Source organism: Coturnix japonica, chromosome 8, assembly GCF_001577835.2.
Source record: "Coturnix japonica isolate 7356 chromosome 8, Coturnix japonica 2.1, whole genome shotgun sequence".
Taxonomy (NCBI): Eukaryota; Metazoa; Chordata; class Aves; order Galliformes; family Phasianidae; genus Coturnix; species Coturnix japonica.
In genome coordinates this window covers 19349322-19374460 of record NC_029523.1, presented here as the reverse complement: position 1 = coordinate 19374460, position 25139 = coordinate 19349322, and the positions used below count along the sequence as shown (strand labels likewise).

Genomic DNA, 25139 nt, shown 5'->3' with positions numbered 1-25139 from the left:
CGTATGGATTTAAGTTACTCTCCTGAACTAGACCTTAATTCTGTTCAAGTGGAGGAAAACAAAGGAGGATGCTCAGGAATTACTCCTGAGCCCTTCAAGGATAAAAGACTTCTATGTATTGCTAAAAGAGATGGGCTTCTAGAGGTCCAGGTGGGGAAAAGCTGTCAAGATAGGCATCACTGTGGGTAAATGTTCACCTAGACTTTCCTCTTGTTTGATGCATGAATACACTCAAGCATCTCTAGGAAACTGGGCTTCATTACTTGTGCTGTTTAAAGGATGACGCGCTCTTTCATCTCAGTTTAGTGACGAGAACAAAACATTCCTTTATCCTGTGAGAAGACACCAAAAAGGTACTACTGATGTTCAATACACCCCATTCTGTCCTGCAGCCTTCAAATTTACATCTTTTTAACTTAATCTACTACAATGAGCGCATGCGTTCATTCCCCCCCCCCCTCACCCTCCCCAACAGGGCGGGCTGTCCGGCCGCGCAGCGCCACCCCCGCCACAGGACGGAGGCGGCCGCCATGGAGGTGAGGGTGAAGGGCTGTGTGATGGCGGGGGTTGTTCCTCACACCAAGTGTGTGTATGTGGGGGGAAGGCTGAGGGTGAAGCTGGAGTATCCAGCTGTCTGCGGGTAGGGTTCCCCAGGAGTAGCGAGCATCGTATTGTAATGCTTTTATAACCGCTGCTGTCTGTGGTATCGCTGCGGTGACCTTGTGAAGTGATTCTGAGGGAATAAGGCCAGCAGAAGTGTTGGGAGTAAGTCACCGGTTAGATGGCTGTGTTGTTTTTCTTATGAGCGGACTGCTTATAAAGATCTCTTTTTCTTATACGTAGATGAAGGCTGCACAGTTTGCTTGGAAAGCCTGGCAACTTTGAAGGTGAACCTGTTGGCTTTTATCCACATAAAGCTGCTCCTTATGCCTCCCAGATGCTGGATGGAAGCGGGGCAGAACACACCTGTGGAGCTGAGCCCCTTCCACTGCAGCCCTGAAGGTAACTGTGGGTGGTATTGGCAAATATACAACCTTGAAGTTGTATATTGTCAATCATAACCCTATTTCATGGCATGAATGCTGCTTGAGTACTCTACAAAGCTTACACATACACACACACAAGATACTTAAAGCTAAATGTCCTTTTACCTTCCAGTACCTTTCCTGCTAACAAGCTATTAAAGCATACTTTTTTGTGACATCAAATGTGAAAATCCACTGGAGTTCAATGGCTGTTAATTTGAGGTGAGAGAGGAGGAGAACATGAAGAGAAATCACTCTTGTTTCTGGTTTTAAACACTTTTTGTGGTAAATGAATCCCTCCCAAAAAGGCTTTTGTAGTATGGGAGTGCGTTGCGTAGCCTTTCTCCCAGTGAGAGATGTCCTTTGCTGATAGTTTGTGGGGTGTTGAGTTTGAGCAGGAAATCCTTATCTTGCGTTTGTTCAGATGAAAAGTTGACTTCTAAGAAGTTATTCTTCTTGGTTTACACCTGAAAACTGAGAAGGGAGCTCACTGTGTGGGGTTAGAGGAGCTAATTGGTGATGCAGAGGCTGTCTGCTGAGCGTTCTTGAGGCCATCAGATGTTGTATAGGGGAGGCAGCTTGTTGTTTCATAAGTGGTCCTCAGGATTTACTTGCCTTGCACAGCTCCTTAATTTAAAACTGCTCCAAGGGGTTAGACAAGCTCTGAGTAGTTGAGTCAAAATACTGTTACAAGGACTTTTCTCATTTTAAAATACGTATGATCTGGAATTTAAAATGATTTTGCAGCTCAGGTCCTACTGTGATAGGAACTCTTCAATATGTATTGTCTTGCAATAGACAGTAGCATTAAATACCTTGTTTGGCTCTACAGCTCTACGTGGAAGGAAGGAAGATGGTTTTTAGTGCCCTAACCAGTATCTATGCCACACTGTCCCAGACAGCGCTTAGTGTTCGTGATTATTTGCTAGCCTGATGAAATATTACATCCTATTTCATCCTGTTATCCACTTGGCTGCCACAGAGGCAAGTTGTCCTAGAACAAGAAACCGGAAAGATTACAGCTCATTTTTGAGCTAACTTCAGTTTCATTTCTTATCCTTCCTCGTCAGCTCATTTATGGTGATCATGCTCGTCTTGTTTGCCATTGGATCTTTCCAGTGGGGATGATAAGTTCTCTTTCTGTTACTCTGAGTGGTAACGAGTGCTTTTAAAATAATGCAGGTGAATATGTGCATAGACTGATCTCAGCAGAAGGCCTCTTGTCTACAGCATGTGTGCTAAAGTCTACTGTTCTTTCTCTACAGGAGAGGGAAAGGTGTGTTTTCCATATCATTAAGGTTCTCCCTGCTTCCCTAGTAATGGTGAAGTAATAAATTGGGGTAGGAGGTATCTATTTAAAGTAAGTTTGTGCTATTCTGCAAAGTGAGATCCACCCTTTGCTGGAGGGTTTGATTCTGAACCTCAGAAACCCCATCTTTAGTTTGTAAAGGAGGTGCCTAACTCCCAATACGGTGTTGGACTGCAACTTGCAGAAGGTGACTATCCTGATGTATATAACAATATTTATGTGATTTTTTTTTGAGTGTAAATGTGATGTGTTCCTTTTCAGTTACTGAACAACTCAGCTCAAGCAAGACACAGCGTTGAAGCAGTACTTGGACTCTGCTTAAACTGCTTCCCCCCATTGAATTCAAACACACAAACAAGGTATCTGCTTCTTAATAGAAGGCAGCCATCCATATTGTGTTTTCCAAGTGCCTCCTGGATACGTGTATGCTCGTTTTTTAATATACTTTTCCTTCCTTTGGGGAAGCAGATAAGAATAAGGAGGGAGTTACTTTTGGATAGTGGCATGTTTGTATAGGGAGTGTTAGGAAGCAAAATGAAAGGTAATGGACATAGTGAAACCTGTGTTGATTTTTCCTTCTTTAGCTGTCATTATTTGAGAGTCTTCTATATAATAAGTGCTTTTGTTCATCCTTTTGAAAATAGTTATAAAGGCCACAATTGCAAAAGGAGAAGACTGTAACTATTACCTTCCCACGCATGGCTGTGAATAATGTATATGTTAAATATTACCTCAGCACTGAATTATGGTGATAATAACATGCCAGCCTTCGGTACCATTTGAGTGGTTAGCAGTTAAGACAAAAACTTGCATGCTTTTTTCCTTCTTGCTGTATAGATTTTGCCAAGTTGTGTTATCCTGTGAGCAGTAATACTAACCTGTCTGGAAAAGAAAGGCAGATCAGAGTTTGAATTGTTCCCTGTTTCTTCAGCTTTTGTTAGCTCAATCAGCCAGGACTGTGCTGGAGAGCAGTGTGACTCTGCTGTGGTTGAGAGGGATATAAGAAGTGCTCTGAGCACCAAATCCTGTTCTGCACCCTCCTCCCTGCACTCAACCAGGGTGGACAAGTTGGTTTGGTGGAAGCAGGAGTTCAGCACTCTGAGCCATGTTGTAAAATGACCTTTAAGTGGCAGAGTTTAATTTTCTTCTTGGACCTGATCAGTTTACAAGCCTTTATTCTCCAGAGCAGTTCATCCAGTCTGTGCTTTCTGCCTGGCAGGGTGAGTTTTGTGATAGCCCAGGTGTCCTTGTCACTGGAGGTAGTTGAGCACTGTGCAGAACACCTCAGCGCTGCTTGGAATGTTCAGGTCTTTCAGTGTCATCAGAAACGTTTATGTGCAGTCATAGAAATACATTGCATTGAAAACTTGAAGAACTGCTAAGACATTTGCTTAGGAATTAGATGGAATTTCCTTGTCGTTCCAATAGTTAATTAAGCTCAGGTGTAGTTCCCTTCTGCCATTGAGAATGAAGCTATTATACCTATATCAAGGAAAAGCTGAATTAACAGGGAAGTGAACTGTACACTGATGTGAAATAGCAAACCAGAAGAGTAAAAAATATAATCTAATATAGCAAACGTTTAATGGCTGTCTGGTAGTATGTTAGGTCTAGACTATGGGTTGAAAATATCTGTTTTCAGTAATTTGATTTCTGTGAAGATAACAAGTGAACTTTGTGGTTTGAAGGAAGCAGTTCTATGTAATTTAGAAATTGAGTCAGACCTAAAGGAATTGAAATAACGCAGTGAGGCATTAAACACCAGGCTGTAAATATCAGAGCCAACTGGTAGCGTGCAGGAGATGATCATGAGCAAATATGTCAGCTGTGCTAAGGTGAAAGGTTTATCTCTTGTTTTTAATCTCTAAGCTCCAAATCCATTTGAACTATGATACCTTAGGTATGATTTTTTGACTTGGGAGTGAAGCACCTCCTTCAAATAGTCCAGCTGTGACTCTGAGCAGCTTCATGTGTGTTGATTTAGTCCCAACTCCGGGTAACTTCTCATTCAAGCTGAAGTCAATGAGAGCTGGGGCTTGCTGTCAAAGGCTGCCCTTATCTTTATGTTAAAAGTTGAACCTGTCTAAGTGTCAGTTTGAGTTAAAAATAAACAGTTTTCTCAGAAGTAGGTAAAATGCATGCCCAGGTCTTTATATTTCAGAACTCAAAAGTGTCTTCCAGTGTGATGATTTCTTAGTGTATTCTGCTAAAGACTTGAAAATGAGGATTTACTGCTCTCTTGAATAGATGATTGTGGCTTTGAGTGATGCGTTTTCAAGTGTTGCAGTAAGACATTAGAGGGCTTTCTAAATAACATTTGTCTATTTGAGACAGCATGCGAATTCTAAGTGACACTCATAATAGATGTTACTGACAGATACTGACAAGAAAAGTAGTTTTTCTTCTTTTTTCATGTTTTTTAGATGGTTGTGTAATATTTTCTGCCTCAGAACCTCCGTGTTTGAAGAGTACTTTAGAAACAGGGGAAGTATAAAAACAAAGCTTAAAAAAACTTCTGTTCAAAAAGATTCTCTGTTAAAGGAGAATTACTTGAAAACTTACTAGTTTTAGTATTTTTCTGTCATTGTTATAATCATACTATGTCTAGGAATCTATTTTCTTCTCAGAAATATAAGACCTGACATATATATATTATTATATATATATAATATTATACTAACTGTGTAATGTCTTAGCAGTTCTTTAGTACTTCTTTTCAGACTGATTTTTAACTATCAGAGCCTGGCTGACAGGTATGACTGAAGTGTTGGAGATGTGCTTATGTGAGTGTGTTGTGGAATTATTTAACCTTTCTGGAAATAGGGTAGCTGTCTGAAGTAGCCCCTGGTAGGGTGCTGCTTTTGATTAGGCCTTCCTTAATAATTAGAGGGTGTTTTTTCTTTTTCTTCCATATTATCCTGCATCAGTGAGCAACGCTTCTCAGTACCTCTGAGTACTTCAACAGTGCTGCTGAGTAAGCTCTTTTAATATTTACACCTTTTAGTGCAAGAAGTACGATCTCATGCTCATTTTGGATCATAAGTTACCCACCAATCTGTGGTTTAGAAATGGACATCGTGAATCTATTAGAAATGTACTGCTGGCCTGTTGTCAGCATAAATTGATCTAAGTTGCTCCTTTGACCTGTTGACTTCTGTGGCTGCTTCTTTTTACTGCTGCATTTGGGAGTTCCCATTCTTCACCCTTCTGTTGTTCAGGGAGCTCATTTTCTTAAGCTGACTTGAAAATGTCTTAAAGAGTAGCATAGCTGAAAGTACAGCACCCATATGAAGGTTAAAAATTCTGTCTGTCTTTGGCCTTCCAGCCTCCCTTCTGTGTTTCAAGGTACGTTATGCTGAAGGTAGCTCATGGTAGTTTTCAGTGAGGTTATTCCTGTGCTTCCCCTTAGTGTGATGTGAGAGGAGGATTCACAACGGATGGATAATTATTTTCTTTTACCAAACCTCCCCAGAACTGTTTATCAGCACCCAGCTCGTCTTTTTTTAGGTTTCCTCTGTTCCTGTGGGAGAGGCGTCAGCTTGTGGTAAGGAAGCAGAGATACTTGTGTATAGCTGAAGGACATAAACACGAGTAGGTGTGTTTTCTCCTGAGTAACCCATTGTGTGTTAAAAGCACCTTTATGTTCTGTCACACAGAGATGGTCAGCAGTCAGCCTCTTGCTATAGCAGACAGCGGGAAAAGGAAGAAAAAGAAAAGGACCAGAGCCACAGATCACATCCCTGGGAAGTTTGAAGGTTGGTGGTAATTTCTGAGCTCCTACTTGTAATGGTCCATTTTCTCTAACAATTTTCATAGTTAAACATTGCATTTTGGCCAACATTAAAGGTCAACATTTCTGTATGTCTTTAGTGTTTCAGTCTTCAGTCACTTTTTAGTTCTTGTGTTTTCCGTCCTATATACTTTTTTTGTAATGGAATCAGTGTTTTAACGTGAGCACAAATGCCGAGGCACTATCACCAAAATACAGTTCAGTGGGACAACACTGACCAGTACAAAAATTCTTAGGGGGAAAGTAGCATTGTATGGTAAGTTACAAGTCAAGATGATAGCAGTCTTCTGGTCTTAAGCATTTAGAAGTCATTCATATTTTAAACACTACATCTGCAAGTGGATTTCACATAGTAGGCATTTTCTCATCAAGGAGGGAAGTGTTCTGGCTTGTAAATGAACACAGAGATCCTAGCAGTCACTAAGGTAAAATGGTGCTTGTATGAGCAAACTTGTAATTTTACTCCTGGGATGAAGTCAGCTTTAAGTTTGTTTGGAACCTGAGGAGGAAAAAGGGTGAATAAAGAGGCATAATTAATCCTGGCACATCTACTTTAATACTGTGTAAATCTGTTTTCTGTGGTCATTACCAGGGATGTTTGCTCTCTTGCTGTCATGTGAGGGATGCTCATCAGATAAATAGCTCGTCTCAGTGTTATTCACTGAAATGGTTTAACTAATATTTCTCGTTTGCTGGGTTTCTTTGGCAGATTTGTACAAGCTGACTGCTGAGCTTCTTGGTGAGGGAGCTTATGCCAAAGTTCAGGGTGCTGTCAGCCTCCAAACTGGGAAAGAATATGCAGTAAAAGTAAGTACAGAATATAAGCAGTATCGCTTCCACCTGTAACATGTTTTCTACCTCCTACTATCTAAGTTAAAGCATGGAATAAAGTGTGTAATAGCAAAAGCTTTTGGGAAATTCTTCATGCATGAAATGAGTCTCACTGCTGATAGATCTGTCATTCTAAGTATCGTGCCTCTAGACTGCAATATCAGTCACAGGTAAAATTCACAGACCTTAAATGGTGTTGTTAATGGTTAGATTTAGGGCTTGCTTTTCTATTGTGCTTTTCTATTGTGATTTGACTGCAGTCCTACATGTATATGTTACCTTTCCTTGTGTTAGAAGTGGCCAAGTCATTATCTAGCGTGATGTCCTGCTATGTAATACAAGGTCCTGTAGATGTTGTAATTTTGTTTGTAAAATACTTGAAGTCTGGAATAAACAGCTACCTTATGAGTTACACATCTTCAGATACCAGAGAAATCTGGCTGTAATAATGAGAACCTGATACTGCCTATTGGTGGTGCTGGTACTTGCAGCAACGTTGTGAGCTTTCAGCTCATGTTGCAGTCATTCAGTCCCCACTCCTGTGGAAAGCTTTTGTCCTCTTTCAGCCTGAGGGATGTGTGAAGGAAGGTGACTTCTGATAGCGCTGCAGGAGGACTTTGAGACTACGTGTGTGTTTGCTTTCATACATTAGGTCTTGCTATTGGGTCTCTGTGACATCTGTGCCGTGAGCCAATGTCTCATTCTGTGGTTAGTTTAGTACTTTTTAATTAAATGCACATAATGATGAGTCTGTTCTTTTTGTCTATTTCATGTCTGATATGACTCAAATCTATTTTTGTTAGAACTCAAAAGGATCTCCTTTTCTGCAGAACTAAAATGATGCAAGAAAAAGCTTGTGGTGACTGATTAGTAACTGTGGTAACCGGCGGTTTTAGTTCCTTTTTTCTCTTCCTGTCCTCATTACTCCTGTCCTTTGAATGCTTTCCAGACTCTGCTGACACTGTTAATAGACACGTGACAATTTAAACGGTCAGAAGAATGTGGAGTATCTCTCTCTGGTGATCATATATGAGATTGAAGTTCGAGATCACTTATCCAAATCCAGAGGCACAGACTCAGTTTCTGCAGTAATCTATTGAATACGAGCTCTCTCTCTTCCCACAGATCATTGAAAAAAATGCTGGCCACAGTCGAAGTCGGGTTTTTCGTGAAATAGAAACACTGTATCAGTGTCAGGGTAATAAGTAAGTATAGAGTCTCTTGTTTGTTTGGAGTATCTTGAGTGTTTTCTCAAATTTAAGCCTCTTTATTTGTATCTTGGTTAGGAACTTCACAGTAGTCACCTTAAAACCAGTTGGAATTTAGACTTGGTCTGTTCAAAATAAGATTTTCCTCTTACCTGGGAAATTTAGAGAAATGTTTACAAATTAAGTTGCATAACTCAGTCATCATCCAGGTCGGTGTAATCTGAATGTGCTTCAGTGCTGCATGGCTTTTGTCTAAATAAGGAATTAACGTGTTGACACTTCCTCCTGTGATTTCATCACTGGCAAAAGCTGGCCTAGTAACAGCTGCTGTTGAATGCAACAGTCTTGCCCTTTCTTAACGCGTGCCTTTTCTTTTGTGTCAATCCTGCTTGCAGCGCTTAAATAAGCTAAAAGCTGGTTTGGTTTTCATTTAGATGACTGTGCTGACTTCATATAGCCACAGGAGGAAGCAATTTTAGAGTTGCCATTCATGTCTGAAAAGGAGGGAGAGCTTGTGCTGCCAATGGCAGCGTGCTCTGTGATGAGTGCAAGCAGTTCTTGAAAGTACTCCTTTAGATATCTCTGTTAATATGTTGTTGTAGAATATATACAGCAGCTGCTGTCTGTGGTACAGTTGTGTGGCTCATGTTAAAGCCTGTTTTTAAACAAATTTAAAGTGTAATTGTTAAAGGTAATCTAAAACCAAGCTTGTTTACCAAACTCTTGAGTTTAAGTTGAAAAGCTCTTACATGATCTTAAATGTTGAACATCTTGAAGGCAGCCTGGGGTGACTGTGTCACTAGTAAACCAAAATTGGTTTTAAAATGGCAAGTAATGTACTGGGCTTAATGTCACGTTGATAGTTGCCTGTCTCCTGTGAGCCCTGTGTGTTTTGCTCTGTGATGTCTGCAGAGAAGGAATACCAATGTAATTATTGTTCTTGCCTTCAGCACAAATGCACTCTTCCAACTTATTAAATATAGCCTATTATTGGTAATCTTCCCGTCAGTTGAGCAGTAACAGAAGTCTTTCATGATCCTGTCTGATGAGGATTTTGGTTTTTGGCCTGTATCCAGTGCTTAAATTTCACTGTGAGTTGGAAATTGATTTGAATGCGATAGGCAACCAAAACAATTTATTTAATTAGCGCTTTAATTTTTGGTTACTTCTGGCACTTCCTAATTATCCATAACAAAATATTCATTGCTCTTTTTACATTCTCTGCTTCCCTCTTGTAGTTACCCTTTTTTTTATTGTTTTTTTAAAGGAACATTTTGGAATTAATAGAATTTTTTGAAGATGATACAAGATATTACCTTGTCTTTGAGAAGCTGCGAGGAGGTACTGTACAGCAACTGTGCCTTTGCTCATTGAGTCAGCTGGGTCCTGTTTGTCTCCATGTTTCAAAAGCAAGTGAAGAGCTTATTTCAATTGCCTGACAGTTTTCAGACAAAGAGGCAGCAGAGGGAGTCAGTATGTTGAGTATCGTGCATGACTGTAGTATAGCATCCAGATATCCTGGTGATGTTTGCCTTCAGCGTAGGATTGATGCTGTTTAGTTGAAACTCATGAAGTGACTATTAGGAAAAAGATATCTTCTTCCTTGCATTGTTCTGGTAGTAAAACTGCCTGTTTGTGGCTATTTGAGAGCCACTGAAGTGAGAATTTGTGGTCAGTGGTCACCAAAATTTACCACTTAATAGGGAATGAAACTACATCAAGCATCCAAGTGGACACGAAGTCTGCCTTATGCAGTTTCTCATGTCTGTCTGTGTAGTGCGCAATTACAGTATCCATTAACTATATGGTGTGAGAAACCATGATTTAAAAGTATGACATGTCATTTGAAGAACAGCTGAGTTTTTGAAGGCTTCTGTTCCTGTCTGTATTACACCATCTCTTGTCACTGGCCAGGAGGACAGTAGCAAACCACATTTGTAAGAAACATATTATTTTAGTGTGGATGCTCCATTTTATTGTAGAAACTCCATTTCTTAAGGACACTGCTTTTCACTGAGAGAGAGCTTTTATTCACTTTCACCTTAAAATTACTGCATCATTTCATTATTGTTGCCTAGGTTTCTCTTCTTCACTGCACAGACTTCTCTGGCAAATTAGCTGTAGCAGGGCTGGATTGGAATGAGCCTGCGTTTGTCCCTTTTCCCATCTCTGCATCCTTCTGCTCGTTAACTCTCTTCATTGAATGTGAGGTTATGCTTGTCAGTGTTCCTGCACTGCTGTTGAGTGGGTAATAGTGCTGCATTTTCTCCACCATACTAAGGAGGTAGCAACAAGTGGGCCAGGCATGTCTTGCTGCTCTTTCCTTTTGCAGGAGTCCTTTGCCTTGGCAGAATATCGAGCCTGGAGGGCAGGTTTTCCTTGATATTGATATAATTCTTATCTGAGAGAGTTTGGAAGGTCAGCCATATTCAGAAGGGTGATCTGAAAGAAATCATCTGAGGGAAATGAGCATTTAATGTGGCTCAAACCCACTTCCTGAAAAATCTGCAGGCTTTTCTATAAGGATGGAGGCAATTTTAGGAACTCTTTTTACTTTGTGAGTGTGTAAAGAGCAACTCTGCCAGGAAAATCCCTTGAACTCTGTGCCCTTCAAAAATGTGTGGTAAGCTCAAAAGTGGTGTTATCAGCAGGGGAAACCTTGTGTGTTTGAGATACGATAGCCTGGTCCAAAGTGGCCTTCTTCCAGCTATCTGAAATAGTATTTTAAAGCATATCTGAAGAGTCTTTTTGTTCATCCTTCTTTTGACTGTCTCTGCCTGTGAACTTCTTCATTCTTTTTCTGTCTGAATCCTTACTGTGGAGGAGTGGCAGCAGTACTGATCGTGTCAGAATAAGGCATCCTACAAGAGGGGAGGGGAGGTTTCCTTCCACATCTAGAACTTAGGAATTAAAATGAATTCACTTGATATATAACATATGTGCAGTATTTCTCACAGTTACTTCTCTGCCTAATTGCTGTAAAAAGCATATATCTCCAAGTTATATTTAATATATATATATTAAAAATGCAAGGAGTAAGGCTGTTTAATGGGGTTTGGTCTCTGTGAATCGTTTAATTATTTTTTAAAGGCTTTTTTAATGTTTTGAGGAGATTAATGGAATTCATTTTAAGAAAAGGAAAGAAACTTCCCTTTATCCTTTGTTAAAGAGATACCTCTGGTACCCCAACTGCCAGTCTCCAATCCTTCAGTATATTCGTATCTGAAAGGCCTTTTGTCAGATTTCACACCCCTAGCTCACTGCATGAGCCTTATCTTGATGTCAGTAGGAGCTGTGTATTTAAAGTATGCATTTTCATTTTGATGGTATTGAGATTAAGAGAAAAAAAAGAAGTGTTTACTTGACTTCAGCTGTCAGGTTACACAAAAGAGGAGTTAGTTCCAGGATGTCCCGCTGTGACCTGGAGGTTGGTGGATTTTTGCTGCATACAACTCCTACGTACATATAAACTGATGTTTGAGTTTTGCTAGAACTAACTATTCTGAATAAATTCTCTCTGAATCTGTTCACACTGCAGTCAGTTTTCCCTCTATTGCAGACCAGTAGTAGCTATTTCACTTTTATCCATGTATTGACAGAGCATTTTCTTGGCTCAGGCAGCATTTGCACTAAGATTTTCTCTCTCTTAACTCTTACAGGTTCAATCCTGGCCCATATCCAAAAGCGGAAGCATTTCAATGAACGAGAAGCCAGCAGAGTGGTGAGAGATATTGCCTCAGCTCTGAATTTTCTCCATACAAAAGGTAAAAGAAGTTTCTCTCCATCTTCAATACTTGATATTGTGCATTAGGATGTAAAGCACATTTTATCTGTAAGTCAGCCCTAACTTAGGTAGCATTTCCATTTCCCATGCCAGATGACTTATGTTATTTTCCTCTATAACAATCATTTCATAATATGGTAGCTTTAGTGATCAGCTGTGTGAAGATGGTGTAGCCCTTTGAAAAACAGAAGTTAAATCAACAGCTGAGGAGAATTAACATTAGGATTGAATCCATTTGCGATACCTAAGCCACTATGTAGAGGTTACTCAAAAGGGAGCTGATTTTCCTTTTCATTTCCCCCCATTCAGATCTGCAGAGATGCTTTTTTGTATTTACCCTGAGTTTCTGCTAGTTGCAAGACTTCCATATTAGCTTTTGGTCTCTACATTCAAGTCCCCACTGTTGAGGGAGAGACCAACAAGTGAACCATAGCCTTTCTTTGCAGATGCCCTCATTTTATTAGGCGTATGGTTAGATTTAAAAACACTTCTGTTTGTGAAGGGTTCTTTTACTTTAAAATGTTTTCCTCCTGCTGTTTGCTACTTAAGAGTACTCTAGTTTCATTGCACAACATCTGTTTGTATTATGATCAGCTCAGAGCTGTGTGTTCAAGTGGAATATGGTAGATAACTATAAAACCTTATCTTTGTCCAGATTATCTGATCCTGCCTAGATTAAGCAGCTTTACTTAATGTTTGCTTTCATTTTATTACAGTTAACTACCTTTGAGTCGAATGGCATTTAACTGAAGGCTATGTATGTTTAATTTGACAAGATTTCCATTCACTTTGCTATTCTCGTTAGCCACCTTTTGCAGGTGGTCTGTAGGTTTGTTTCCTGTCCAAATTCTCGAGTAAAATAAAACAGGTTAGTTTGTAGGCTTTACTTCTAAGTCTCAGGACTGCTCATACTTCAAGAGTTGGAATCACAGTATTTATACCTCAGTAGGTTGAACCTGTCAAAAAGAGTGACAATGCAGAAAGAGTAAATGAAGTAAAACTGAGGAATATTAATCTTGCTGAGTGTTGTGACTGTGATCAGAAGTTAATTCCAGTGTGGGGAAGAGCTTAATTTGGATTAAGATTTTTGGTAGTATTCATAGCCTGGCTATGCAATCATTTAAGTTTTAAATCTGCTGAGAATGTTGTCTTTGGGATACCCATGTTTAGATTTGGTTTCATGGGGTTAATAATAAACAGGAAACTTAGGCCAGACATGTGTCTCTCCACACGTTCATCGTGTTCATAGCAGAAAGTCTAGGAATACTGTTCAAGCAAATTTAGTATCTACTCAGCTAGTATCTTTCTGTAGTTCTCTTAGAGCACTTAGCTTTGATTTCCCCATTGCCCAAACAAAAGGGATGTGATTCATTAAAATGGTGTTAAAGCATCGATATACTTTCTCTCCTGCTGTTTGCTGTGAATTGGTGCAGTGGGGATGTCTCACAGAATCAGCTACAGCAACATCCTGCTTCATTTTATTGTTCTCTTTATGGTTCTTCTGTGTCACATTAAAATAATTAGTAAGTACCATACAGAACACCAAAGTAAACAGGAAATGAAAGCAGTTTTATCACACAACTTAACAGTGAAGTGCTACAGCTAGATAGTTACTCAGATTTTTATATTTTTTAAAAGGAAAACTAGTTCTTTTGCTAGTAGTTTAAAACTCAGCTGGATGATAATACTACCTTACACCCACCTGGGGTATGTGTGCTTTATTGCTAATAATCCACTGGATGAGTGTTTAAAGGCAGTTGTTTTCTTTTCTCAGTGCTGTGTGTGGCTGCAAAATAAAACATTATATAACCAGATGTTTGAATTCAAAGTAATACGAAAATTGCTGTTAGAATTCATCTTGCAAGCTGAACCAAGTGCTGGGAGTTCTGTCAGCCTTGCTGTAAACGTCAACATGGACTATCTTGAGGGATGTTTGTCATGTTTCCCCTCTTCCATGCATAAGCAATGGAAACTGCTTTGATTCCTTTAGGTCACCGCTATGCTATGAATGTTAGATTTTAAGTGATGTCTTAGCTAGAAAATATCCACCTTAACTGGAAGTTGGTGGGATATCTTCTATTCCATAATATAGAGTAGTAGCAAGTGTACGTAGAGTGCTTTTAAACAAGACTAGAGTGCTGCTAACAGCCAAGTTGCTAATTTGATTTATTTTTGCTACTTGTTTTCCGCCTTCCTGTTATATTTGATCATATTAAATAGAGAACTTCCACCAAATGTATGTTTAGGCAATCGAAGAACTGCTTTGATCATACAGAGCTGTCTTTGCCTGTGAATTGCACAAACAGGTACTCTGTGTTTCCCAGCTGGGTTTGCCTATTCTGGTACCAATTGAGTGAATGGTTCTCCTGAAGACTTTTCTTCTACCTCTAGCACAAAAGCCTTAATGTTTTCCTCTGCTTCAGCAGCGAGTACATAGCTGTCCAAGACATTAAAGGGGCTGTATTTTCATCTGGAAGCTCAGTGTTTTCTAGTAAGGAATGTCTCAGGTAGTGCCTGTGCTGAAAGGGGTTCTGCAAACTTTTAATGATCTTTCTGGAAAGAAGGACAGAAATCTTTTGACTAGATCATGTATACAAGTACACTTTCCTACAGGTCTGTCATCTAAATAATCTGTTTTTAATTAGCTAATTTGAGGGTTAGCCAAAGCGTGCCAGTGTTAGCAGGTTCTTGTTTGCTTGCTTGACTCCTATCTGCATTTATAAGATGATGAAGGCATAGCATGATGCAACAGTGACTTTTTACAAAAAACCATTGCAATTTAGTTAATTATGGGGTGTGCGTGTAAACTCAAGACCTACAATATTTCCCAGATCACCTCCTAATAAAAAGAAGTACAGAGAAATAAAACAGGAGAGTGTCTTTCCTAATGAACATTTGTATTCTTGTTTAGGAATCGCTCACAGGGACCTGAAACCTGAAAACATCCTGTGTGAATCTCCAGAAAAGGTGCTGCTCTGTTTTTTTATTACAAATACACTTTATAAAGTTAAACATAGTTTCCTAAGTCAGCACTCGCGTTCAGCTTGTTCCTTTCATGAGAACTTCCAAATCTATTGGTGAACTTTAACAGAATTTAGTAGAACTGAAGCTTGGAAGAGTCTCAGTTCTTCTGTGAGCTATAAAAATGTGAGCATTTGTCCAGCTGATAAAAAACCAACTGATTTTTGAGAGGACGTGGCAACTAGAACTTAGCATCTCATCTATTCTCTGCTAATACCCAGATGGACAAATAATGTTTGCACTCCAGCTGGTCATGTTATGTACAGTTCCCAAATTGCTCCACTGTGTATTGGCATTTGCCCAGCCAAATAGGGAAGTAATGTGACAGGGTCAGATGCTGGGGATGTGGTTGCTCACCACCCCCCTGACTGATGCCCACCAACCCTCATGAGCAATGGAAGGGAGCGAGATGAACTCCTACCCCCTTCAAAACACCTTCTGCATGATATCAAATGATATGGAATATCTTTTTGGCCAGTTCAAGTCAGCTGTCCGAATTCTGTTTCCTGCCAGCTCCTTGCACCCTCCACTCTGAATTGGCCTTTGTTTTGTACGACACCGCTTAGCAAAAACTGTAAACATCCGTGTGTTGTCAAAGTTATTTTTCTCCCAGAACCAACTCACAGCATCATACCAAACAATGAAGAAAAATCCCTCCCAGCTGAAACTAAGACAGCCCCAGTCTTCTGAATCTGAGTATTTTTATCTTTGGTTTTAGGTCTCTCCAGTAAAAATATGTGACTTTGATCTTGGTAGTGGGGTGAAACTGAACAGTGCGTGTACTCCGATAACTACTCCAGAATTAACAACACCGGTAAGAGAGGCACTGTGGCTTTGTGCTTTTCCCCTTCTACCATAAAACTGTTATTCACATCTCCAGAGTATAGCTTCCAAAGGGCTTACTGCAATGACACTGAGTGGTGGATATTTCATTTAAAGCGGGTGTATATGTGATAAATACTGTCTTGGTTTCACAGTCACAGAAGAAGTAAACAAAAGAACAGAGGCTCACTGTGTTAATTCTCCTGTGGTTTCTGTAGCTGAGACCCATGAGCTTGAGGGAATGCAACCCTATAAGCAGTTGCTTCATAGCAGATAAACTTGTAAAACTACAGAGCTGTTCTTATGGCATTACTGTGAAAAAATAACCTGCCAGGCTGTCGCAGGAGTTTTCTCAAAATCACTTTCCATCACTTTTTCCATCAGTTTCCATCTCTTTTTTACTTTCTGAAAAGCCCCAAACTGATATGTAAGACTTAAAAGTGTGAAATATAAGTAGAAACTGTGAATAAAATCATATTCGTTAACATGGAGCAGCTTATAATTCTGCTAAAGAACAGCAGAATCTTGTTTGCTTTCTGTGAGGCTTAACAAAGTGAGACATGCAGTAAAATCTAGCAGCAACTTTCAGTAGTCCCTGTTGCACAGTTCTGCTTTTAGACCAAGGTATATATTGTAAAGAGAGGAGACTGTTTAATTGAGAAAAACCACCAAGAAATATTAGGCTTTGTTTTGATTCAAGCCTCGCTTCAAGATCTCATTTAAATTTTATTTCCTAGTGTGGGTCAGCAGAATACATGGCACCTGAAGTAGTTGAGGTCTTCACAGAGGAGGCCACGTTCTACGATAAACGGTGTGATCTTTGGAGCCTGGGAGTGATTCTGTACATCATGCTCAGTGGTTACCCTCCTTTTGTGGGCAACTGTGGCACAGACTGTGGCTGGGACAGAGGAGAAGTCTGCAGAGTTTGCCAGGTGAACACATATACTGGGCGTACTTAAGACACTGTACTTTACCCTGTGAATGTAGGGTGTGAGACAAGACATAGCTCTGAAGAGTGATGTGCATGTTAGTTGTATGAGAAGATAAGCTCTCACTGAGAAGTGAATCTGGTAATATAAGATTTGAGTTACGACAGCCCTTTCTCATGTAATTTCTCCTTTTGATATCTCAGAGCTTTCTCTTGCCTTTCCACCGCCCTCATTGTATTCTCTAATCCTTGATCTGGTTGATAGTAATCACCAGAGTTCCTCAAGTGAAAGTTGAGCTCCCAAAGAGGTTAACCAGAGCCTGAATTTATTCTTTCTGAAAACAGTAGGTTGACTCCACTGTTACTGGAGAGCAAGAGGTGTTGTCAGCAGACAGTGTCTTACAGCCATCTTAAAGTGTACTGCATTGCTCTGTGGAGCTGCTTGTCACTATCCATTTGCTTTATAAGGAGACTAGTTGTTTTCAGCTGTCACTCACCCTATGAAGCGGATAATACTGAGTGAGAAGAATCTCACCTGAGAAGTCATCTGGTTGTGTTCTATTTGTTATCTATATTACGTTACTGTTTAGATTAAAGATTTTTTCCTTTACCAGAACAAGCTTTTTGAAAGCATTCAAGAGGGCAAATACGAATTTCCTGACAAGGACTGGTCACATATATCCTCTGAGGCCAAAGATCTCATCTCCAAGTTGCTGGTTCGTGATGCTAAAGAACGACTTAGTGCTGCTCAAGTTTTGCAACATTCATGGGTTCAAGGAGTATGTATCCTATTGTGTTTTTAAGGGTCATTTTTCTTCCTGAGTTGTAAACAAGCTGCTCCTTCTCTCTAAATATTTAGGAGAGATATTTCATGTTTAGTGCTCGTGTCTTGATTAATTACATTATATCCAGTGGTTTTATTCTTCCCGTAGCTCTGTGTGGTAAATATTTGGATGACTCTGTCAAGCTTTAAGTATTTTTTTAATTTGCTTTATGCATTTTAAATAGCTTTCCTGTGGAAACGAAGCACTGCAGTGCGCTTATTGTGATGTTACTCTCTAATACAATGCTGCAGAATGCTGGTAGGTATGGTTTTAAAAGAACAGCAGTATGCTCTTTTGCTTTAGTTCTTAGTTCAAGAAAGAACAGATGGGGCCCTCTGGAGAGCTTCTCAAACTTTTGCATTGTACCTGCAAACGGTGGTCATGTTCTGTGATGGGAGAGGTGGATCAGAAAATATCAACAGTGGTTTGTAAACCTGTGGTGAAGCAGTTAATGTACCATATCCATTAGTTGTAAATCTGAGGGGGTTACCTGTTGTTCTTTGAAATCATTCTTGTGAATGTTTGATTCCCACCTACTCACACATAACTAACTTTTCTTAACTGCTTCTTCTAGCAGGCTCCTGAAAGGGGACTGCCTACCCCTCAAGTTCTTCAAAGGTAATCTTTTTTTCACCTTTTTTAATATCTATAAGGTTGGCTAGGAGTTGTTACTGAAGGAATGGGAGGGGCAGGAGGTGGCAAATGAGCGGGTAAGATCCGTGGTTAATAGTGGAACTATGTAAGTGTGGCAGCACTAATTTTGTTAAGAGCATCAGAAATATTAAAGCTGTCATTTTTCTTTATAATCTAATCTTACTTGTTTGTGGGAAAGGCATTGGAGAGGATTCCTGTGGAGCATGGCTAATCTTAGGATGGAAATAATCATGGTTTTGGCAGTTTGCTGCCCAGGAGGCAAAAAGAGGCATAAAGGCGTGTGTTACCCAAAGAGACTACATTTTGATGGGTGGGTAATCAAATGTACAGACCCAGATCTGACTTCCATTGAAAATGTGGTAATCACAGTAGCAATTTAACCATGAGCAGGAGAAGCTTTGTATTAAGTGGTTTGATGGCAGATTCTGGATGCTGTAGGGCCTGAGTCACACTTCTCTATTTTCATGTCTGCCACTGGCAATTCCAGGTTCTTCCTATCCTCAGAAATGCAATTCCTGCACCCAGATGTGCAGTTCTAGTGGGACTGCAGTTCTCTGAAGAGAAACAGTGTTGTCCCACATGCCTCTCCTTTCTTAACATGTAGAAGCTGAAGCACAGTGTTGCAGGTGGATTCCTGGGTTTTCCTGGGGAGTCCTTGGCAGACAGAGGACTAAAACTGTGTCTGTTTCCAGAATCTCAAAGCATTTTTATTATGTATTGCTGGTTGCCACAGAGAGATGCAAATATTAACTGGTCTTATTGCTTACCGTGTCACTGTTTGGATAGGAGAAAAAAAAAAATGCATGGAAATGCATATTCTGCTGTTAGGGTAAGCAGCCAAACTTATCCTCTTTGTATGTGTTCTAACTGCTTTCCTTTTTTCCCTTGAAAGGAACAGTAGCACAAAAGACCTGACGCTTTTTGCTGCTGAGGCTATAGCCCTTAACCGCCAGTTGTCTCAGCACGAGAACGAGCTCAGCGCAGAACAGGAGAGCGTTGCCCAAGCTGTGTGCTCCATGAAGCTTTCTCCTCCATCCAAATCCCGGCTCGCCAAGCGAAGAGCAATGACACATGCCACCAAAAACTGTGACTTCCAGCCAGTTCCCCATAAAGCCTTTTAAACTTCTTTCCTGCTACAGATTGGCGAGATCAGCCTGTTTTATTAGGTGGATTTTCAGTACTGATAAAAGCTTATCTGCTTCTTACTCTTTGAATAGAAGCTTGCTCTTTGTGATGTGCTTCATAATGTAAAGGGGGTAGCTTTTTATGGGAATGTTTTTGCCTGTCAGATTTGGTGCATTAAGATAATTTAACTGATGTTTTTAAACTAGAGAAGATGGTTTTGCTGCTGTATTATCTGAGGTGATGCATCACAAAGCTTTCATGTTTTCTTCTTAGAAGAGCACACTTTAAAATTCAAGCTTAAAAACATCGGGGAAAAAAATACTTTCTTGCTTTGCCTGGCAGAGCATAAAGTTTACATATGTTTGCTCTCTTTGATGGCAAATCCTGCAAGGTTGCTGCTGCTACTGTCAGCAGCAGGGACTGTTTTCAACCAACAGTGCCCATCTCTCTTCTTGTAGACTCAGGAAACAGAAATGATGACTGGAGGGTGGATCTTTGTCTCCACTGCCTTCACTGGGCATAAATGTTTAGTGAATAATATTGTAAAGGTGTAAGGAGGTCTCAAGCTTGCAGAGATGATGAGGACCTTGTTGCTTCTTTTTATTATTATCCTTGTTGGTAGTTTGTGTGTCTGCATGTGGGACGAAATCTGGAAGTGTTACTTCTTTTTCTGACATCTTGTTCTCAACTACAATGTACTGTAACAAAACCATGACAATATTATACCAGTTCTTTTTGTCCATTGTCCCCTTCTCTTACAGTTACACTGATAACCACGTTATTACATATTATTATGCTTAATATCTGTTTTGCTTTGTACGTTAATACTGTTGTCCACTGTACCTTCCTTTCTTCCTCACGTTCTTCCAAATCCATTTGTGTGCATTACCTGCAGTTCTTAATGGACAGGCTTGAGTAAATTTTGGTACGTGAGTGATTTAGGATTATCAAATCTGGAGGTACATCTGTTGAAAAGCATCTGTGCAGTGATCTCAGGCTGAGGGACTAGATTTTAAGTACCAGTTTTAGTACCGTGATGCACCAGGGATCAGAAGTTATTTGAAAGGGTATTGGCTGAAAAGCTGAAGATTTTGAGTGACCAAGTTGAGGTGTCCGTTGAGAAGGATGCAACTGTTGAGCACTTTCTAAAACATAAGCTGTGAAAATAGGGCTGAGATGCCCAACGTGATGCACCTTAACCTTGCCAGCCGTTTGTTTGCTTGGGCATTGTGTACAGGCTGAGGAGGGTCCCCAGTGCAAGCATAAAGCCCTCCCAAGCAGAATGAAAAGGAGTTAAAGTAGCTGATCCAACAAGTGCTTGGAAGTTGAGTAGTCAAAGCTGAATGTCTTTGTATGTCCTATTCAGAGCAGTTTTACATTCTTTTATCAGTGTGCACACAGCTATTTTTATACAACATTCTGTATTTTGTGACTAGTATTAAAGTTCTTATTTAAAAGGTTTTCTACGTTGTGCCAGTGATGATGAAATGTATGTTGCTTTGTTTTTATTAAAACGTTTTAAGCTTTGGATTTAACACGTTTGACAGTTCTTCTGTGTGGTTTTTTGCTGTTGATTTTTGGTGACTTTGGGAAAAAGAATAATCAGGAATTACTTCTCTATGGTTACTCTTGAGAATAAGCATAGCTGTCACTCCTTGACTGTATTATTTTATCAATCTCAAGCAGGACTTGCACTAAACTTTGTCTGATGATTATGAGAGCCCTTCAGCTGGTGGCTCTGAGTCCCATGGTGCTTAAAGCTGCCTTGTGGATGCTGCCAGCAGCTGCCTCCACGTGTGACCTGTATTAGAGCATCCCCTCTGATTCATACTTACAAACTCATCTGTTCAGGGCTTGAAGCTGAGATGTTGGGCTTTTAACTGCAGAGCTAAAATCTGGAGTGCTTCTTCAAGGCTGTAACTTCTGGCAAAGGAAAACAAGCAGCTGGTTGCAGTTTATGCCAGAGTCATGTAAAATTAGCAACTAAGAAAACTGCCCCAAAACAAGGAAGAGGCAGTCATTTAAGCCAATTGTTCTATTATCAGGTGTAAACTAGTTTCCATTGCTTGCAGGGCAATTTTTACGTCTCTCTGGAGGTTTATGACTAGTCGTTTCTAATTGAGTTTGGATGGGGAAAAGCTGCTCTGCCTGAAGGGCAATCAGTGTGGGAGATGGAAATTCTTGTGTGAGGTTCACCTGCAACGATCAGATCAGGTCTATGTCAAACACTGTGGGGTTTGTTTCCATTCCTAGTAAAATCTGAATAGAGCAGGAATCCCAGAACAGATGGCAGCCCCTCTGTTTGTGCTCACTTCTTTCTAAAGGAAATCCTCTTGCCATATTCAGATCAAGAGCTTTAGTTGGACGTAGGCTTTAAAACCCTCTCCTTGTTCCTCTTCCCTCTGCTAAGAGGGGTAGCATGAGCATGGGAGGCCTTGTAGACTGCTACAAGGTAAGTAAGTAATGAGACAATGGCTTCTTTAACACAGATGTTAAATGTTCTGGTCTAATGCTCCCTTTACAGGTGCAACAACAGATGATGTAGCTTATATATGGGCTTCTTGTCTTAAGAAAGAGGAAAGAGGCTGAAGAGAGAGCCTTTTTGGTGAGGAAATGGGGCAGAAAAGGAAAGAGGTGGGTGAGCCAACTGACGGAGAGGCATATTAGTATGGTTAAGTCGAGACCAATTTTAAAGAAGCAAATGGCAGCCAAACAGCACCTATTCTCAAGCTACCCTCTCTTTGTCCTTTCAGGCTCTGGTGGCACTGAGCACTTGGCAGGTATTTTGCTGACCTTCACGTCCAGCGTCTCATGAAGCACATTCACATTTGCCTTTGCCTGAGTGTTTCAGAATTGCATGAAAAGAGGCTGCAGTTCTTTCATGGTGTGGTATTTTCTCCCATCTCTTCCTTCCTCGTGTTTATCGAATCCTTTATCATAGATGGAAAGATGCTGGCTTGTTTTTTTTTCCTTCTTATTTGCTTTCAGGGCTGTGGGTGGGTTGGCTCTCAAGGTAGAGAGCAGCTTGGTTTAATTTGCAGAACTAATAATTTTTTCTTTGGGCCACTCCATTGGCAGCAACAGGCTTCAAAACGTGGCTTCCATGGAAACATACTGCCATGGAAACGGAGAGGCTTGGCAATCCTGAAGAAATATTTGCTTGTTACCCTTCCTTCCCTCTTTCGTTCCGTTTCCCATGTTGATAACGTGTGTGTTTGGTCTATCCCTGCCAGCTTCCATCAGTGCATTCCAAACGCTCCCAAGCACACTTTGTGTTTTGCAGTTCTCTCAGAAGAACAACAAAGCAGAAGTTGTAAAAGCAATGGTGGCATTTCGCCTCTATTGTTTGCACAAAACGCCATCACGAGTCTGGAGGGAGATGTCACTGAGCCACGTTCTGGTGGGTAAAAGCCCTAAAAGAAATGCTTCTACGTTACATTATTTTATGGGGACTGCTTGGGATGAGCTGCTTTGGGGAATCAGGCCCTGCACCCCATCAAACAAATTGACTCATCCAATGCTTGAGAGCGAGAAAGAGCAGCAGTGCTTTGCTGGGTCCCTTCCAGCTGGTTGGTTGGAGGCTGCGTTTTCAGTTGCTGCCTGTCACAGCTGCTTTCACACTAAGGTTGGTTAGCAGATTTTGGCAGGGTGACGAGCAGCCACAGTTCATCAACTTTGCTCTGATTCAACATGGAGTGGGAGGGGGAATGGGGCCTTCTGAAATGTTTTGCTAAGCAAGGAGCAGGGCAGGGGCTGTGTGTGTGAGATTGAGCCAAGTAGACGAGAGTGAGGTTTTCTGTTTGACCAAGAGTGAAGCTCTTAATGCTCTTATGTGGTGAGTGAGGAATGGATCCTGTCTCCACCACCATTCCCTCACACCCCCCCAAACCATCCTGAATTTCAGTCTGTTTTTAGTCAGCTGGCCTGAAAATAACGATGCTTGCAGCTCCAGGCTGCGTGTAGAGAAAACAAAATTGCTTCCTGTATTTCTTGCTCCCTTTTCTGTTCATCTGTTTTACTCCGTGGTTCATTGCAGTAGCTCCAGATCCATATGTTTAGCCAGCAGGCTCCAGCACAGCATTGGGATCTCTGCAGACTTGAGAAATGAAATGGAGAGACAAATCATGAAGCTATGTGCAGGAGGACAGCTGACAAGATAACATAGGATGGTGAATTGGGAATGTGGGGCCAAGTCCTGTCCTCCTCAGTCAGAGAGCTTGTGTGATAGGGGAAATTCTACTATGAGCTGTTGCATCTTCAAAGGGTCTGCAATGCACAGTTAGAGGTTATACCTATGTCTCCCTGTTGTAATGCTTTGCACGGTCCCATGGGATGGCCAAAGCAGTGGACTTAATGTCACCTGTGCGTGTTGTGTTTTGTTCCTGTGGCATTAGCTATGGGAACACGCCATTTTTGGAGGCAAAAATGCATCTTTGCCACGCAGACCTTCTGTGGATCAAGTAATTCCCATGCATTCCAGATAGGCAAGAAGGCTCTGCCAGATGCTTTGCTTTGTAACCAGCTTTGCTTCTGCCCTCAGACACCCGTGATGAGTCTCTCAGAACTGGAAACCTCTTTTGCATATAAATAAGGTCTGCTACAATCAGGAGCTATGGTTATGAGTTTATAAGGGGAGTGATCAGATTAATAGGACAGCAATGAGAGTGTTCAGTTATTCCGGCTTCTGAATAATTACCCTCTGTCAGGCCATGTCAGCACACCTCCTCATTGTCTGAGATCTGTGGAGCACCGAGGCCTTTCCCTTAACCAAAGGCAAATCCAAACGTGCCCCAACACTAACAGCCACTCTCTCCCACTCCTTGGTTCAGTGGGAAAAAAACCCTGCCATCCAAACATCCAAAGCCATTCCGAACAATTTGCTTTAATCTCTTCTAAAAGTCATCTCTGCTAATTGCATTCCCTCTCAGCTTTTGCATGTAAACACACTTTGGATGGGAAATGCTCCCCGTCCCACCTCCAGCCACATGCAGAGAAGGCATCACCATCTTACCCACGAGCATCTGTGCTTCTCTGCTGACCAGAAATATTTCACCTGGCTGTGTTAAGGTTGTTCTGCTGTCTCAGTATTTCAGCCACTAAATTGCTTCTGAACACCCAGTTCTTTCCTCTCCTCTGGGAACAACAGAATGAAGGTCAAGTGTTTGCTCTTACAGCAGAAATTCCAGTTGCTCCCTAATGGCATTTCTGCCTGCTGTTGAATTTCTGCTCTATTACTGAGGCTGTCATCATCTTGCTTGTGATATTGTAGTCCTCTTCAAAGTGGTGGCTCAGCGTCATCTGCAGATCTCCCTGCCTGGTTTCTCTTTCTGCCTTGGTCACCAGTTGATTTAATTGCTTGATAGATTTAATTGTTGCTGCTTTCTCCGCTTTCACTCCATCTTCTTCTGTCAGTGCAAATCACGGCGTAAAAATCCTGGCTTCTGTGCAAATCCCTCTGTTAGGAAACCGGCATGACTGGAGCTCCTTGTACAGGAGCTGTGTAAGTAATCTCTTAACAAAAATAAGCAAAATCTGATTGAAAGGAGTGAGCGTGTCTGGGAATGAACGAGTGGGTGGTAGCCTGCCATGTAAGCAGCACTGCTCTTTCAAGCTTTGGAATAGCTGAAGGACATGCTTCCCTAGATCTCTAGATTGAGGTTTTATCTTCTTAATGCCACGTGGCAATTAAAATAAGCAGATACCTGTTGTTTATAAAGCTTCAAAATACTTAATGCCTTCTGCTGTAGTATAGGAACAGCAGTAAGTAAAATTAGAGACCTCATGCGTGTGTTTCTTTTCTGTTTTCTTCCCCATCCCT

General features: G+C 40.8%; 1 protein-coding gene and 1 long non-coding RNA gene across 10 annotated transcripts; one reads left to right on the top strand and one right to left on the bottom strand.

Moving 5' to 3' along the window:
• The first annotated feature begins 469 nt into the window (after positions 1-469).
• On the top strand, positions 470-20856 carry MKNK1 (MAPK interacting serine/threonine kinase 1). Of its 9 annotated transcripts, XM_015870524.2 has the most exons (15): positions 644-765; positions 844-1002; positions 1159-1247; positions 2596-2693; positions 5991-6089; positions 6834-6931; positions 8081-8160; positions 9431-9504; positions 11823-11927; positions 14859-14914; positions 15687-15782; positions 16528-16722; positions 17333-17497; positions 18117-18160; positions 19089-20856. In XM_015870524.2, the coding sequence occupies exons 5-15, from the start codon at positions 5993-5995 to the stop codon at positions 19315-19317; spliced, it is 1239 nt and encodes a 412-aa protein (XP_015726010.1). In that variant the 5' UTR covers positions 644-765; positions 844-1002; positions 1159-1247; positions 2596-2693; positions 5991-5992; the 3' UTR covers positions 19318-20856. The 9 variants fall into 9 exon arrangements, with proteins under 9 accessions (XP_015726008.1, XP_015726006.1, XP_015726014.1 ...); XM_015870523.2 differs by lacking the exon at positions 1159-1247; XM_015870522.2 differs by lacking the exons at positions 644-765; positions 1159-1247; positions 2596-2693 and adding an exon at positions 470-536 and having other exon boundaries at positions 18120-18160.
• On the bottom strand, positions 20627-23795 carry LOC116653764. Its single transcript, XR_004308181.1, has 2 exons — positions 22115-23795; positions 20627-21244 (listed from the first exon to the last, which is right to left on the bottom strand). It is a non-coding gene; the product is annotated as an uncharacterized LOC116653764 (long non-coding RNA).
• Positions 23796-25139: the final 1344 nt, after the last annotated feature.